Genomic DNA, 17,873 nt, shown 5'->3' on the forward strand with positions numbered 1-17,873 from the left:
AGACAAATGGTTCTATAAATAATATTGACAAATGCGTACAATCTGATTCAAAGGTTAGAGAAATGAAGAAATCTAAATTCATTGAATACAGTCTGTTGTAATGAATGATTGATTTGTCCCCCCCCCCTTCACATCACATTTGTGAACATTTCCAACCTTTGTATTCAACTTTGGATTTGGATGTTATGTTCAAAACCTTTTTTTCTTATACTGTACTGAGATGAGGGTAGTGAAAATCTTTTTTTTTTGTCCTATCACCTAGCATTTTGTATAAGGCAATAGCTAGTTCTTAAAAATACAGTTAGCTGGATTCACCAACTACAGTACAAATGTGTGGAGTGTTGCTTCTTTTTCCTTCTTAATACACAATAGACCCATTTCAGAGCAACCGTTTTGAGGTGGTAAAGCCGGAAGTAAAGCAGGTGTAAGTCACCAATACCATTCATGATGGTCGCGTTCCATTGAGGTGTTCCAGTGCCAGGGGCCCACATTAATGTTACTGGTGACACCCGCTTTAAACTTCCTGCTTTACCACCTCAAAAACGCTTGCTGTGAAAAGGGGCCTACAGGGTCTGAATCCAGAATGGCTGTGCAACACTGTATTTTGTGACTTTTTTTTCCCCCTCCGCATTCTCATCTGCCTGTACAAATTCTCATCTGACTGTACAATCCATCCAATCCAAGGCACATGGGAAAGTCATTCAAGAGTGTCATCATTGTGTTCAGGGGTTCCATCAACGTGAGGTTCTGCATACATCTACGCTGCCCCCGACTTAACGGGAGCATCTTCTGAGACGTGGAGTTATGGCAGCAGGAAATGAGTTGTACAACGGCCTCTGTCTTTCAACGTCACCAATCCCCTTCATGTGCTAACTGGCGATGGTGGTATCTCTGCCCATGTCTGGTTTGGTCCTCTTCAGCGGATGCTCATGTAGCTTCCATCCAGGTGGAATCTGTTCGGGTAATGGGACAAGAATATTTCAGTTCGCTAGTTCAGCCGCATAAGAACAAGGCGACACACGATTGAGCCTTATGCTGCGGCGGCGTTTGATTTCAGCGTGAATATGGAAATGCGATACATAAATGAATGATATTGTGAAGCATAGCATGTGAGTTGGGGCTTCAAATGATCAATGGTGGCTTGCTTTTTTTAACTTGCTAGTCATGTGACAGACACTCAAATATACATTTTTTGATCAGGTTTTTTCATATTTTCCAATTCCCCCCCCCTGCTGTTGTCCGGGTCGTTGCTCCACCACCCCTTCTGCCGATCTGGGGAGAGTTGTAGACTAGCACACGCTTCCTCCGATACATGTGAAGTCGCCAGCTGCTCCTTTTCACCTGACGGCGAGGAGTTTCACCGGTGGGACGTAGTGCGTGGGAGGATCACGCTATTCCCCTCAGATCTCCTACCCCCTCTGAGCAGGCACCCTGACCGACCAGAGGAGGCGCTAGTGCAGCGACCTGGACACATACCCTTAATCCCGCTTCCCACCTGCAGACACGGCCAATTGTGCCTGTATGGAAGCCAGACTAAGCCGGAGGGGGGCTCGAACCCGCGATCCTCGTGTACTATACATGTAGGTAGGCAGGGAATCTGCTGCACTACCCGGACACCCACAGACACTCAAATTATGTCCTTGTCTTGAGGTATTTTAGATGCTAAACACTAAACAGATCATCAAGATGATGACACACACACACACACAAACCAGACATGCCTGAAAACTATTTCCTTTCTAGCACAATGTGAAACTGTGGATTAAAAAAACAACATAAGGTAGCTCTGATGAAATGATGAGTGCTACAGAGATGACACACTAATAAAGATGGGATCTCAAAATAAAGATGATTGGCAGTATGACACGAAGCAGCCCGCTGTGTTTCATCTCACCCTTCAAGTGCTAGCATGGTTGTCTGATGGTTCATCTGTACTAGAGGCCACAGCATCAACCACCACCTCAACTGACTCTGAATTGTTAGGCATTGTGTCAGACCTTGACACTTTGCTTTCTGGAGAACATCTGCACACATTAACAGCAAGTTAGGAGGGAAGGAAGGAGATCCTCGACATCCCCACTTTAAGCATTCGTTAAAACGTGCCGACATGAGGAGACATCTCTGCCAGCAGAAAGCATTCAGAGGAGAAGTAGGACACAAACAAGTCATACTGTTGCTGCCACAGGCATGCATGAAAAGGAATAAGCATAGCATTCCTATGTACCTGCCATTGAGCACGGGAGAGAGAATACATCAAGTAACTCTATAGAGAGCCAAAGTGAACGTCACTTCCTGCTTCAGCACTGCAACCAGAGATTTTCATCCGCCATTTATTTTCCCATAGACATTTCGTAAAATGCTTATAACAATAGTTTTACTTGGTCAAACCAAACGGTTCAGCTGTATTTAGAATCGGGAGAGATCATAGAACATTTCACTCGGACCAAAACTTAAAAAAACAAACGTCGAAAAAATATTTTCTTTAAATCCGCAATCTTTTATGTTTTGGTCCCAGTTATGTGGTCTCTCCTATTTCTAAATATGTCTGATCCGTTTGGTAAAACTAGTAACAAGTAACAAGTAAAACTATTTTTATAAGCATTTTACAAAATGTCTATGGGAAAATAAATGGCGGATGAAAAAATCTCTGGTATAAGTGCTGAAGCAGGAAGTGACGTTCACTTTGGCTCTCTATATGTAAGACAGCAACCAGTATTCTATCTGAAATCCCACTGATCATTAAATTCAGCGATTCAGCTATTTGACTCCATAATCATCTGTGATCATTCTGAACTCTCACACACCTCCTCCCATTGCGTCCACACAGCTTCATTTGGGAGGTTCTGTGAGCTCGGGCCAATGACAAAGTCCTCACCTGTTGTGTGTGGGACTGCGGCTGTACGGAGCTCCGTGGGGAGAGTGCTGAGGTGTGTCGGGCGTTTCGTACTCCGACAGGCCCACCGCCAGCTGGTTACGCCAGTTCCCTGTGCTCGCCACGGAGGACACTGCAGACAAGGGAAAGGCAAAAGTGTTGTTATTGAAACGCTCTTTAGTCCACCTTAACGGCAATCCCTTCATTCACTACTGCAAAGCAAATAAGGCTGTTTTAAGTTTATGTCGACAGTGTCTTAAGACAAAAATGCTGTAAAGTTAAGACACTGTTGACAGACACACTTGTCTTAACAGCCCCTTAAACTTCACAGAACTGCTGGAAATATGTTATTACTATACTGGTATCCTATTTGCACAGGTTTACATGCAGAATTTACATTTTCATCACATCTTAGTTCAAATTGGCTAAGTGGGTGGCGCCACCCGTCTGTGGCGGCGGTGTCTGTCATGATTGTGATGTCATCAGTGATGTCACTTGAGCAATTGTGATGTCATCAGTGATGTCACTCGAGGGCGATTTCCATAACTGCAGTCATGGCGCATCATCTCCAGAGTGAGGAATCGAGCACGCGTAGTGCACAAGATTCCTAATAATTATAAATTTGCAGTATAAAGAGGAGCGTCCCTGAGGTTTTCTTTCTTCTCTTTTTCTCCTTTAGACTCATCCAGTGAACATGTCTGAAGCCCATGGTTTCCATGCAAAACACAATGCAACACAAGTACTCAGTTGTTCCTCTAGATTTAGATTCTGCTCAGGGTGGGAAAGCCTCTGGAACAACATTTAAACCATCGTGTGCCATTAAACTCTCCACTGAAATCTAATTAAATCCTCTTCAGCAGTTTAGCCGCTCCTTCAGGCAGGGTGACCCACCACACCTCATCAGCGGCTGGGGAATAACATAATTGCGCAATTAAATAAAGAAATAAAATGTGCAGAGAAAATCATGTGCCTCCAGCATATTGGCAGTGAACAACAAGACACTATCATGGCTGATCATGTTGAATAAAAGACCAACATCACCCCAATGTTATTACATGTACTACATTACACTATAACAGAATCAGTTATTTTTACTGTTTTCCAGACCTATCAAGCTTACTTTGTGTTATATGTAGTGAAATTATCTCACTGCACTTGCAGATATTCTTGCTGGATTCAATACATTTCACTTGATACTGTACATGCCAATATGACTTCTTTCAAGAAATCATAAAACAAAGAGAATCTTGAAACAAGAAAATCTCACTTTTACCAAGTACAAATGTCATGAAACTAAGCAAGTTTGTTAGTTTTTGCATTGCAGATCTTTATGAAATATTGCTTTGTTGAAAATAATTCTAAAGAGACTAAATACAAGTAAAATATTGAGCCTGAATAGCCCTCCCAAGGTTTCCACCATTTTGGTCAGCTCTCATTGAGGGTCTAAAGTTGCGGGGGTGTCGTGTCAGCTTAATTTTTTGAGTAGGACAGTGTCTTACCTGAGGAGTAGGACAGTGTCTTACCCGAGGAGTAGGACAGTGTCTTACCTGAGGAGTAGGACAGTGTCCTACCTGAGGAGTAGGACAGTGTCCTACCTGAGGAGTAGGACAGTGTCCTACCTGAGGAAGTAGGAGTAGGACAGTGTCCTACCTGAGGAAGTAGGACAGTGTCTTACCTGAGGAAGTAGGACAGTGTCCTACCTGAGGAAGTAGGACAGTGTCTTACCCGAGGAGTAGGACAGTGTCTTACCTGAGGAGTAGGACAGTGTCTTACCTGAGGAGTAGGACAGTGTCCTACCTGAGGAGTAGGACAGTGTCCTACCTGAGGAAGTAGGAGTAGGACAGTGTCCTACCTGAGGAAGTAGGACAGTGTCTTACCTGAGGAGTAGGACAGTGTCCTACCTGAGGAAGTAGGACAGGGTCTTACCCGAGGAGTAGGACAGTGTCCTATCTGAGGAAGTAGGACAGTGTCCTATCTGAGGAAGTAGGACAGTGTCTTACCTGAGGAGTAGGACAGTGTCCTACCTGAGGAAGTAGGACAGTGTCTTACCTGAGGAGTAGGACAGGGTCTTACCCGAGGAATATGAGTTGGTGCGGCTGGAGTGGCTGAATGGCGCGGGCATGGTCTGGTAGCCCAGGCTGAGCTGTGAGCCGCTGTCATAGTCGTAGCCGGCCAGCACCCCTCTGCCTCCCTCCCTCGGCCCCCCGGAGCGGTGGTACCAGCCCCTCAGATGCTCCGCCACCAGGGCCTTCTGCATGCTCTTGGCCAGCAGCTCGTTCCTGGGCCCCTGCCTGCTGCGCGGCGGCCTCATCGTGGCGTAGGGGTTCTGCGAAAGAGCGTCCGCCCGGTCGCTGCTGTAGGTCCTGTATCTCTCGTGTCCGTGATAGCCGTTCATCTGGTAGGAGGGGTTCACGTTGTAGTGGCCCTCCACCTCGTTCTCGTACACATAGGCACCGTTGGCGTAAGGCTCCATGTCCGGGCAGGGGTAGCCGGCTACGTAGTAGGCACTGGGTGGTGCATAGTGTGCTGGGGTCTCGTATACATAGCTACAGCCAGAATGGTGCTGCACCAGGTTAGGCATGCTCCCGGTATTCCCGTACACTTCCACCCTCCTGTGGAGACGATGCACGTTGGCCGTTCGGGAGTCCAGTGTACTGTAGTGGGAGTTGCCCGCACCGCTGTAGTCCAGACTGGACTGACTGGTGTAGGAGGAGCAGTCCTCCAGGGCCTCGGTGCTGTTGCTGCGGTGCGCCGGTGACAAGATGAACGCCGGCTTCTCCGAGTCGGGGTCTTTCCGTTGCTGAGGCTGTGACTCCAGACTGCTGCTGCGATGCCTGAAGCAGTGAGAGGAGCCCTCTGACCTACGTGGACGAAGACGACTCGTCATGTTATTAGACTCTCTCTTAGAAGAATGAAAGATATTATGGAATATTTTATTTAGAATAGTTCGCCTATAAAGGCCAGTTAGGCATGTACCATGTTTCGGCTGCTGTTTCTGCAGTCTTCATCAGAGGTGTCACGTGATGTTGGTGTGACGTCATCTATGGTGTGGTTATATGGAGTTTTTTCTCATCCCACCAACATCACGTGACACCTCTGATGAAGACTGCAGAAACAGCAGCCGAAACATGTCAGGTACAAACATTGCCTAACTGGCCTTTATAGATGAACTATTCTAAATAATATATACAAGTAGGCCAAATGAACCCCTTTAGTATATTATGGAATAGTTCTGACATGGTTCATTGAAATAATTGTCAGTAGGGATGGGACGATATATCAAAATTCAACATAATGCAATGCAAAAATGTGACAATACTTATTGTGGGACAGAAAAATGAATTGCAATATCATCTACACTGTAGAGATGATAATTGCAATTCGATTCTACAGTTTATCCTACTGTAGTAAGCACAAATGAGATGCCCATCATAGTTTCACTAGCTTTCAATTGAAATGTAATTATTTTCACTATGTAATTAATACATTTTTTGCACGTCTAGCAAGTCAATTACATTGCTAGAAAGATTTGTGGCTCAGAAATAAACATAATTTGGGAAAATCAGACTTTGTTCTCATTGCACTTTTATTTATTACATCGGATCACGGTTATATCGAATTGTGCATATCGTGCATCAAATCGCATCGCGAGATACTGTAGGCATATCGTCCCTTCCCTAATTGGCAGGGTTTTGGGGGGAGGTTAGGTGGAGGTTAGGTGGAGGGTGGGGGTTGGAGGAAGTTCAGGACGGGGTCTTGGGGAGAAGCAGGGATTGGTTGGGGGGTGAGGGTTACTGGAGGTGAGAAGGGAAGCCACTGGGGGAGCAATGATCACACCTGAGCTGGCTGCTGCTGTAGGCATTGCGGGTCATAACCGGGGTGGGCGGCATGCTGCGTGGATCTCTGGGAGGTCTGGGAAGGGTTTTATAGGGGCTACTGTGGGTGGAGGAGACCTCTCTTGGATTCTGGTAGTAGTGGGAAGGCTCCTGGCCTTCAAAAGCTAATCTAAAAGGGTGCGGTAATCAGGAGAGGATTGAACAAAAAAAATAAAGTATGACAGGTGAGGACAGGAATGAGGCTGCAAACACGATGCTGCAATCATTGTGTGCACTGCCAACAGATAACATCATTGCTTTTAAATCATAAAAAAAGCTGTGAGACAAGTTAGGCTTCAAACTACACCGTGTGGCAATTCCCCAATAGAACAGGGCTCGAGATGTGTGTTTTCCCACCTGCTGAGGTTCTTGTGATGGTGATTTTCCCTTGGTGACCCCTGTCGGTCCACGTCGTACTCGGCCCCCAGGGTCCGCAGCGGACTGAGCTGAGGCGAGCCTTGGACCGAGCGGGACCGCGGCCTCTGACTGACACCGTCCGAGTCGTCTGGACACAGAAGAACACGGACTAACAATACCGACGCTGGCTTTTACTACAGACAGTCATAATAAAATGTGACATTCTAGAATAAATAAGTCAGATCATATTTCAGCCCACCAGAGAGAGTGTTGATGCGTGACTCACCATCATCCAGCGGGAGACTGGACAGGGAGCTGCAGTCTGACCGAACAAGTTCATCTAGAGAAAGAGGTGAAATTCCAAATAACTTGCATATTTACTGTCATGTCCTAGTCTATTCATCCAGTGACTCAGGTATTATCAATATTGTGCACCACCGTACCTGCGATAATCACCGAGGCTCGCTGCGTAGGCTTTTTCCCCTTCTTGATGCGGTACTGGTTCATTTCGTCCTCTATCTGCTGCAGTCTGTGCATGGCGTCCAAACAGTTCCTTCTCCTCTTCTTCTTCACCGTTTTACACAGTTCGGCCTCGTTGGCCAGCTTCTTGGCCGCCTCCACGATCTTCCGCTGCAGGGCGAACCTGCTCTCCAGGTTCCTCAGGTAGGGGTCCTGCACAGAAGCACACCCCCAGAGAGAAGATTAACCCATTGATACCTGATGCAGCATTTGCGTGTATATCCCTCATTTGTGTGTGTATCCCTTTAAGACCGCGAACCGCGTCACGCGGTTCGCGGTCTTAAAGGGATACACACACAAATGCTGTATCAGGTATCAATGGGTTAAAGAACATGTGCATAGCTGAACAGTATTAAACCAGATAATAACTGGTTCACTGATTTCATTATTTATTTCTGACGTTAGTTGCAGAATTGATTGAAGTAGTAGGGCTTTATGTCAACTAGACTTTGAATTCCCAAATATTTGGAATACTGTAAAGCAACTGATGTGACAGAAGTCTGTTTTATACGACAAATAGAGGGTCAGTGTGCTACTGACATTCAAAAAAGAGTCATGCATTCTCATTCTCATACTGCAAAATATATGGTTCAAAAACAGATAGTCAGAAGGTAGAGCGCGCACATCTACTCACAGAAGACAGGTGCCGGACAAATTGTCCGCACACTGGAATGAATGGCTCCCGGTCAGTTTAATAAGAACGTTTCGATCAAGGGATCTTCATCAGAATGAAGCAGGAAGTAGGAGGAACACTCATATACATCACATCACACAACTCAATCCGATTGGTGGAGAGAAAACAAGGGGCAGGTGAAAACACTGATGCCAATCAATAATCATCATCATACAGACCAATATTAGACTTTGTAATATTTGTCTTTGTAATATTTGGTCTGCTTCATTCTGATGAAGATCCCTTGATCGAAACGTTATTATTAAACTGAGCGGGAGCCATTTATTCCAGTGTGCGCCGACTCTATTTCTTTTTTACAAAAAAAGGATAGTCTCACACACAGTTCTAAACACAGAAGAAGACAGGAAATGAACCGATGCTGCGATCCGGTACCTCATTGTAGGGGAACAGGTCATCTAACTTGAAGGCAGTGCCCACTCGTTGCCTGACGTGCGGAGGTCTTTCACCTGCAGACAGTGGATACTCTTTTGGCAGCTTGCCCGTAAGCTCCTGGGAAAAAAAGACAACGAAACCAGAACTGAAAATAAGTGGAGAAACCAAACCGATGTTCTGATGGCCACACAGCAGCTTTAACAGAGGGGCTTCAGCTGAATACATCATCTGGAGCTAGCAGCACAACACAAAGTGATCTCTCACCGCCTCTCTCAGGCAAATCTTCTTCAGCTCCTTTGTCTTCTTGGACAAAATATCTTGGATTTCCTGTTCTTTCTTCCTCAGCTCAGCGATCTTCTCTTTCTTCTGCTCCTCATTCACTTCTGAATCTGCAGAACCTGTGAAAAGGATATCCTCAGTAGTTTGTCCACAGGTTTGCCAGCATATAGTGTACAATGCATATCTATTCATTTCAACCATGTTGGATTAGCATACCACGTCACCAGATGAGATGGTGAACTCACTCTTCAGGTTGCCGCCCTGAACTAAAGAAACATGATCTAATATAATGACACTTGCGACGTGAACTGAAATCATGTCGACTGACCTGTAGATACCAGGCTGCCGTTGCTGGCTCTTATGAAGTTGTTCTTCAGCCCAGTGTCTCCCAGTCGGGTTATTTTCGAGCCTCCCTGCTCTGAGAGATCCGCGGCGATCTCTTCCAAACTTCTCGCGGTGCCTAATTTAGCCTGAAGGAAGGAAGGCAAACAGATGATGGGAACTACAGTAAAGTTAGTAGGTGCACAATGCAGTTCGTTAAGACAAGCAGCGGGTTAATATCGTTGAAAGACTTACTTTGCCTTGCTTCCTGTCCAAGTAGAACTGATGCTGACTGATAGCCATGACCCAGATGGTTTTAATCAGAGAATGGCTGGCATACCATGTGTGGATGAGAAGGCCCGTCTGGCCGAAGGTGCGCTTGGTCACCGCCCGCCTGTCGCCCAAGGAACGTACCAGAAAACAAATGGTCTCGTGGGTTGAGTTACAATTTAAAACCACGATTCAAATTAAAGGTACAGTGAGACGAAGGATTGTTTTAGATGGATGCTAAATGAAGCGAATGAAAACAAGAAAACGGTCCGTTTGTGCAAAACGGCCGAAGTCAGGATGATAAAATGTGCCCTCGAATGAAGAATCACTCTGCTCACCTGTGAGGATCGTTGACCTCGACGGCAAATTTCTTCTCCCGAAAGTACAGGTTTTCCAGCTGCTTCCACTGGTATAGCTTAGAGCAAAAATGGAGAAATAACAACAATAACTGATTAGACAAAATGGAAATTGGCCTCTGTATTCCATAAGCTGAAATATAGAAAGAAAGGTAGAGCAAAAGTGAAATATTGAAATGGTGCCAGTGAGCTGGTGCAGTTCCAGAGATACAGGCTAACAAGTCAAAATCCTTCTGTGAATAGTCCCATGACTACATTTGATATAATCTCTACTATAATGTGTGATTCTGCATCATGACGACTGACATCAAATAACTATGATGGGGGGGGGGGTCAATAGAGCAGGTGTTTTTTGGCCGGCGTACCTAAACCACAGTGATTCAAAAAATCCAGACTGTAACATGAACTGTCATTACAGTCTGGTTCCGCCCGTCGTGCCAAGCGTGTAATAATGCAGGTGTTGGAGAGAATCATGCCACAGGGGGACATTACACACAGACTCATCGCTAATATACAGCCATGGCTCATCGCATCCCTCCCCTATATCCCCCAGGTGCTGCAGCCAGATATGAAGAAGCTATTTTGGTCAGTGACTCACTGTATGTCTGGAAATGGTCAGAGTGAGACGCGAGACCAACCCACCAGCAGCATTTGTGGTTGTACAGACAGCACAGAGGAATATAACCATTTGATGCTGGTTTGATATTGTGGATATGTGTGGATGCATCAGGTAATTTTTCATATTACAATGCTTACAGTATGCACTGTATGTTGCTCATGTATTGTTTTATATCACAATACGGAACATTCAGTAACTATGAAGTAACATCCGCACAGTTTTATTATAAAAATCGAATCGATGTTGATTATGGTATAAAATCCAGCATTTGAACCCCTTTAACCCGACATAGAAATTAGTCAACAATGTTGTTATTTTTTTGAAATTATAGAAACAAAACAAAGTCTTGCAATGTTGCTTTCGAGGTAGCGCAGAACAATGAAAGCCGCAGCATCCAGCCTTACCAGTAGAAGTTCAACGAGTCTTGTTCAAGTCGCTGCTTTTAATCCTTCCTGGAGAGTTGCTCTGAACACAGACGCATACTTTGCGCTGCCTCCTGTCAGCTCCTAACTTGTCTCCTCAGGTATTCTCTGAACACGCTGGATAACGCCCAGATCCAGATCCAGCCCCTCTCTGCCTTTGACATCACCAACTCACTCCCTCTGCTGCTCCTCTCCAACACAACAAGCCGCTGTTCAACCACAAGTCTCTTGCACCATTTTGAAACATTCATAACAGATGGCAAACAGTTTTGACCAGCAGCGAGATGATGCCAGTAAATTGTCTCGATCGGACGCTCTGAACTTTCCACCTCTCTGATAACAACACTGCACTCTGTTTCTAGAATGTCACTCGGCCTCCACTGGCGCATAGCTCCTGTAAGTCATCGACTTAATAACAGCATAGCTGAATGATCACTCAACATGGGTGTTTCTCCTATCAACAAACAGCAACCAATAGAACAAGAAAAGCAGGTTCACACACATCATATACAATTCTCAAGTGCTTCGTACAAAAAAACACATTTCTTATCTTAGTTTTACCACAATATATGGTTTTTACATGGAACGATCTTCTGGCAACATACATGACATGTTCTTTACTCTCCAAGAATCGCGTTCATCACAGCAACATCTAGCCTGACACCTGGCCCGGGTTTGTCAAGTCTGGCCTCGTCTATGCAGCAGCTGAGCTGTGGAGGCCCAACCCATGTTGGAGTGGAAACAGATGATACGACGAACGTATCAGAGCTGCTGAATCATCCAGTGAGCAACATAGGAGAACATCCTTCTCCATGCCCTGTTCAGTCATGTCCACACGCTCCTGCACTCCACGCTCCTGCACTCGACTAGTGGAGCAGGAAGGAGGACGACAGCCATGGCCATTTTTTTTTTAGAGAGAGAGAGAGAGAGGGGGGGGGGGGGGGGCGGATTAAGAGATGAAATATTTACCTTTCTCGGCTTCAGTTTGTCCTGCAGATCATATTGGCCGATCCCTTTGTAGCTGATTCCGAGCCACCACGGGATCCCCTGTTTGTCCTGTGAAGCAAGAGCGCGGTCAGGTGGCACATGACTCAAAATCCAGGTGGAACAGCTGTTATTATTATTCCCCATGAATCAATAGAGAGGGGTTACCTTGACTTCATGATAATGCACGCCGTACGTAGGCAACTTTTCCACCAACGTCAAATACCTACAATTAAAACAATTTTTTATTAAACCCACCAGCTGTTTTATTTTTTTAAAGCACGTCCATGTTGTTTGTCTTGGAAACAAGAGCTAGTACTGGGCATGGGATCTGTTAAAGATGCCTATAACACTACAGTGAATCACAATGATTCACTGGGCAGCGGCAACCAAAGGGGGAGGGGCTATTGATTTCTATCAGATGATGAGGAAAGGAGTGCCATGGAGAGAGAGAGAGAGAGAGAGAGGGAGAGAGAGTGAGAGAGAGAGAGGGAGAGAGAGAGAGAGAGAGGGGGGGGGGGGGTGAGAGAGAGAGGGAGAGAGAGAGAGGGAGGGAGAGAGAGAGGGAGAGAGAGAAAGAGAGAGAGAGAGATAGAGAGAGGGGGGGTGAGAGAGGGAGAGAGAGAGATAGAGATAGAGAGAGGGGGGGGTGGTGCTGGTGAAAGTGAGAGAGAGATTTATGAAGTTAAGGCAAAATAATGTCCCTTGTCTGATGAATTGTGGTAAAGCAGCCGTTGTGGGTAGTAGTACACTTATTGTTTTTCCGATACTCACTGCACAACCGCCTGCCCTCGGGAGACTCCTTTCAGCTGCTTGTAGTGTTCGATCACTCGGTCCTCACTGCAACGTCACATTAAAGACGACACCTTTTCAACACCAACACAGCTGCACATCGTCGCTACACAATAATGCTACAATTCATATTTTGCATGGTATATATATATACATAGTGTTGCATGATATTACGTCTACAGTATACGTGCCTGCGTGACTTAAGGCTGCTTTCTCACTGGGAACGATTGCTTTCGTTCCGTTCCGCACCCGGGAACGATTGCCCCGCCTCCCCTCTCTCCCCCGCTTTCACATTACAATATTTCTCCCGCGCTCGGAAACGGAACAGAGTGCACTTGCGTCATCAACTATGCCTGGAGTGTATCCTCGCTCCGTGTGTTGTCTATGTGGTTCGGAACGGTTGGCTTTCACACTCGCAAGTGTTCCGTGCCCCGGGCACGCCAAAGCGCTCCCCCCAGACCACCTTTTCAAGTGGATCCTGTCACGGTTCCCCGTTGCGCGGCCCGGGCGCAGAACGGAACGGAACGCAACGTTCACACTCGTCAAATGTTTTCCGAAACTGGGCTCAATTTGGGGACGAGTGTGCTCGGGAACGGCACCGGGGTGCCAGTGAGAAAGCACCCTTACGTAAAGACTTGTGTATTCAACATTTCCAATAAGCCTACTGTACCAGTATGCAAGCGACGGATGTTCCTTGAGCACTTTGGTGGGAAGAGTGGGAAGCTTCTTCAGGTCGGCTCGAGTGTTCTCATCACTGAAACACATGGTTTTACAATGAACCCATCCAGAGGAGACATCAGAACATGAAACCATTTAGTTCTTCAGCTCTTCAGGTCAAAGTGGTTCACCTTTGATAATATATCACCGATGTCACGTCAAAACCTCATAACTTCAATTTGCTATGCTTTTGCTCTATAGGGTTGAGGGAATCCTACAACCCTATAGGTTCTTATGAAAGCCTTTCAAACCTATTGGATGAATATGCTGGTCAAGCGAAAAACTACCAAGAAAGAGAGAGAGAGAGAGAGAGAGAGAGAGAGAGAGAGAGAGAGAGGAGAGAGAGAGAGATAAAGAAAGAGAGAGAGAGAGAGAGGAGAGAGAGAGAGATAAAGAAAGAGAGAGAGAGAGACACACAAGAGAGAGAGATAAAGAAAGAGAGAGAGAGAGGAGAGAGAGAGAGACAAAGAGAGAGAGAGAGAGAGAGAGAGAGATAAAGAAAGAGAGAGAAAGAGAGGAGAGAGAGAGAGTGTTTTCAAAAAAAGTTGCCTTTCTGGAGGTACAAACAATAACATATTGAGCTTGGTCAGGTGCAAAGCAGCCACAGATGCTTCAGCCCAAGTTTAAAAACTGATAAAGAATTGACTGGAATGAACAAAGATGGCTATATTCTCAAACCACCTCACTCCTTCAGCTGTGAAAGGCCAGGTGGCCACATGCACAAAGGTCTGTGGGTTTTCCCACTGAAAGGAAGAAGCACTTCCAAAGGACTGCTCTGTTAAACACAGTTAGCTTTACAGCTAGCTCTCTCTGCAGTGTAAAGTCACCTCTGTCCACCACACTTGGCCTTCTATCAGCACTATGAGATTCATTAGTTGCCTGGTGCAAGCTTCTCAGCACTCTGTGGTGAGCCTCACACAACACCGCTATTGATTTCCGCAGTCTGGATCTCTGGGGAAACAAATGAACTATTGAATGTCTTTGCTAAAAGCTCGTTATTAACTTGTCCTGTTGCTGTTAAATACCTCTTAGCGAAGACGATAACGTGCTCTTACCTTGTGTAGTCTCCCTTTGCCTCCTGCAGACAGAAAACATGCTATTAGATTGCTTAGATGCTTTTTAGATGCTGTTTATAGTTGCGGCAATTAACTGTAGTACTCACGCCGGCCAATTAAAAGCACGAACCTGCAGAGCGTTTGCGGCTAATTTGAAGACGTTTTCACTTTCCACTTCTATAATCCCCTGAGAGACGTCAATGTCCACCGGAAAGAAAGAAGGAAAACACACAGAAATAGAATGTGGTCAAAGGCACTATAGGGCAGGGTAGGAAATCTGCGGGGAAATGCCCCTAAAAGATCTAGAATTGCCCTTGGAACTGTGGTGACGGGGGCTTTTAAATGCCCCCATAAAATAAAGAGTTTAATACTTTCTGTATTTTCACATTATTCTGTATTTGCAAAGCGTGACTCGAAAATGGCCAGCTAGGCATCCGTACAACCCCCGCCCCTCCTCCTACTAGCGTTATTTACCTCAGTGACAGCAGGCAGCACAAGCTAGCTGGCCAGCTAGTTCACTCATGTTTTTGCCAAGTACATTAATAACATGCCAGACAATCAACAGTGTTGTTGAGATAGGAAATGTGGGTCTTTAACTGTGATTGTTTATGAACTTTTAGAAATTAAAATATGTTTGGACATAGGTTGCTCCATAGGTGCAACTGAAGTATTTCCCAACATTTGATCAAATTGCCCTGGAAATGATCCAAAATGCCCCCGAAATATATTTCACGGGGGCAAAAATAGCCCTGGTTTCAAAAAGTACATTTCCTACCCTGCTATAGGGGGAGGTTTCCTAAATCAAAAGACAATCTGCTCTGTTTTCACGACCCATAATAAGCGTTTGTGTTCGAAGATCTTCGAGATGAACTCTTGTGCAAGTCTGGCTTCCTTCAACTGTGAGCCTGAAATTCCAGTCAGCAGAGGGAGAGAAAACATTGCCTGCAGCCACTAGTCTGGCTGAGCTGCTGAGAGATGGTGCCTTCAGGGGCCAGTCAGAGACAGTGTGAATCATCAGGAACTCGCTGTCCTTCTGACAAACCACGATTAGCGGAATCATTTGTCATTGTTTCTAAACGGCAGAATAATGAGAAGCCAAACACACACTTACGTTGTAGACGGCCGACTTTGCGTTCAGGAAGAACAACTCCACCGTGACGATGTCCTTGAGCTGCGTTATGCTTTCTATGTAAAACCTGGAAATGATCAAAGAAAAATGTACATGAAATATTGTTATTGTTAAAAATATATGAAATACATAAGGTGTGAGATCATGTAAAACCAGGTGCTATTTAAAGGATACTGATAACCTTAGTTTGACCTTTTGTCCGCCTATTATGCAATTTTGAAAAACAACACTATTCAATTCACTATTCAAGAGATTTACAGCCACTAGTTGGTGACAGTAAGCTATAGTGAAAATCCTGAGTGGGGGAAAAAAGCAATATAATGATGTATTCTCAATATTATGACAATACATCATTGTGTCATCATAAAGTTGCCTTGGACATTGATGAACAGAAGGCAGTTAAACCCCTGACTCCACGCCAACACAGTGCTGCCCCCTGCTGGAGGGCATGTGCTCAGCATGCTGCTCCCTGCTGGAGGGCATGTGCTCAGCACGAGGAGGAGAAGCTTTACCTGACCAGGAAGTTGAGGGCGATGGGCCCAGTCTTCTTGGAAAAGTCATGGTCAAGAACTCTGCGGTCCATCTGCAACCACTTACACTGACCACTGCAACAGCAAAGGAAACCGGAGCGTCACCATGACTGCTTTTGGCAAACACACGTCGGGAAATATTATACAGCACACAAACGTTAACAGTTTACATACTTGTCATCGACAAACGTTATTCCAAAGAATTCCTTCTCTTTCAGGTTAAAATGGGAGGACACCAGGTCGAGGAGTTCACGAGACAGCAGCTTAGGCTGTGGAAAAGGATTTAGATTCAGTATCACAAATTCAATATTTTAGTATAAACCTATTGTGCAGGGCCAAAGCCAACCCCCACATAAATGAAAACGTCCCACTGAAGACATGCAACACACGTCATCGCATCACAGAAATGTTGTCACATTGTCACATTTGTGTTTTTGCATGGAGAGCTATCATACCTGAACCAGCAGCTCCAGCTTCCTGTCCTCCAGCAGCTGCACTTGGCACAGTCTGCCTTCTGTCATCTACAGGTAGAAGAAGACAGGTCGTTAGCTGCTATTCATCACCATGAGGGACAGTGACATCACTTCCTGTATATTGATAGTTTCACCACTGTGGCAGTACAGTATCTATTTTTATGTTATTATAACTAGTCGATATAAAATAAAGGTGAGACAAAAACATCAAACATTGTTGTATTTTTTGTTCCTACGCGGCTATTTACCATCAAAAAGGATCCATACTCTGCCAGAGGCTGACTTGTATACGATGGTCAATTTAGAAGACATAGAAACATTCACATTGTTAATGACTGCAGTTAACTCTATTGCAGCGGATTGGGCGTGATCAACCCTTCCGCGGGCAACGTTGCAGACAGAGTAGGAAGGCTGATCCGTGAGCGGCTGCTTCTGGGACGCGGGTCGGGGTCGTAATCGGCCTCGGCTGGGTCTACTGGGCGAGGGTGTATGATGTTGACAGACCCGAAACACCTCACGACCCCAGTTAACATCACTGATGACGCGTCCCAGCGCATGCTGTAGTATGTATATTTGAAAAAAAAATTACAAGAAAGCCATTGTCTCAAGTATTTATCGCCATGGTAACAAAACCAAGGATTTGAGGCTCTTACATTGTCCGTCTTTTACGTGTAACTTTCACTCTTTCAGTCCCTCAGCCTCGTCAGTGTTTGAGTAAATAAAATGTCTGCGTTCATGTTCCACAAAAAGTCACCTTAAAGGCCCAATTATACTCCATTTTCATCCGTAAATAAGGGCGTCCGTTTCAAACAGTGTAATCGTCACTGTCCACATACTTCCATGCGTCTTTCACGTTGGTATCATGTTAAGTAGGCCTAGCTAATACATCCACCTGTGGGCAGTAGAGAGTCAAATGCATGAGTGTGTGTGTGATTTTCCTCCGTTTCATGCGTATCCGTAAGCTTTCAGATGACGGACAGAAAACGGACGAAATGAACGCAGAGTACGGACAGAAGGCTCTGTCCGTCTCCGTCTCCGTCTTTAACGTTGAGTATAATTGGGACTTAAGTCTCCCTATTCACCTCATGTAGCCCCGCCCACTTGATCCATGGTGTCACGACTTCCTGTTCAAAACGCCGGCTGTTTTTTTACCTGCTCAAACTAGTGTGAAAAACTTAGTTTGACTCACATTATGAGTCAGACTAGGTCTATGAGTCCACCAGCCCATATCAACATG

At 45.4% G+C, this 17,873-nt stretch overlaps 1 protein-coding gene across 1 annotated transcript; it reads right to left on the bottom strand.

Annotated features, from left to right (window-relative positions):
- Nucleotides 1-1,897: 1,897 nt before the first annotated feature.
- Nucleotides 1,898-16,684, bottom strand: frmd4bb (FERM domain containing 4Bb; the record flags this gene model as incomplete). The annotated part of the gene is made up of 22 exons (XM_083642092.1): nt 1,898-2,024; nt 2,876-3,005; nt 4,946-5,733; nt 6,710-6,877; nt 7,105-7,252; nt 7,391-7,444; nt 7,548-7,776; nt 8,690-8,806; nt 8,954-9,087; nt 9,297-9,438; nt 9,545-9,683; nt 9,898-9,974; nt 11,926-12,012; nt 12,109-12,166; nt 12,715-12,780; nt 13,403-13,486; nt 14,505-14,527; nt 14,635-14,691; nt 15,616-15,700; nt 16,146-16,238; nt 16,338-16,432; nt 16,619-16,684. 22 exons carry the CDS (start codon nt 16,682-16,684, stop codon nt 1,898-1,900), a joined length of 2,967 nt encoding a protein of 988 aa, XP_083498218.1.
- Between the last annotated feature and the right edge of the window lie 1,189 nt (nt 16,685-17,873).

This window comes from Poromitra crassiceps, assembly GCF_964638095.1.
Source record: "Poromitra crassiceps genome assembly, chromosome: 8".
NCBI classification, from domain to species: domain Eukaryota; kingdom Metazoa; phylum Chordata; class Actinopteri; order Beryciformes; family Melamphaidae; genus Poromitra; species Poromitra crassiceps.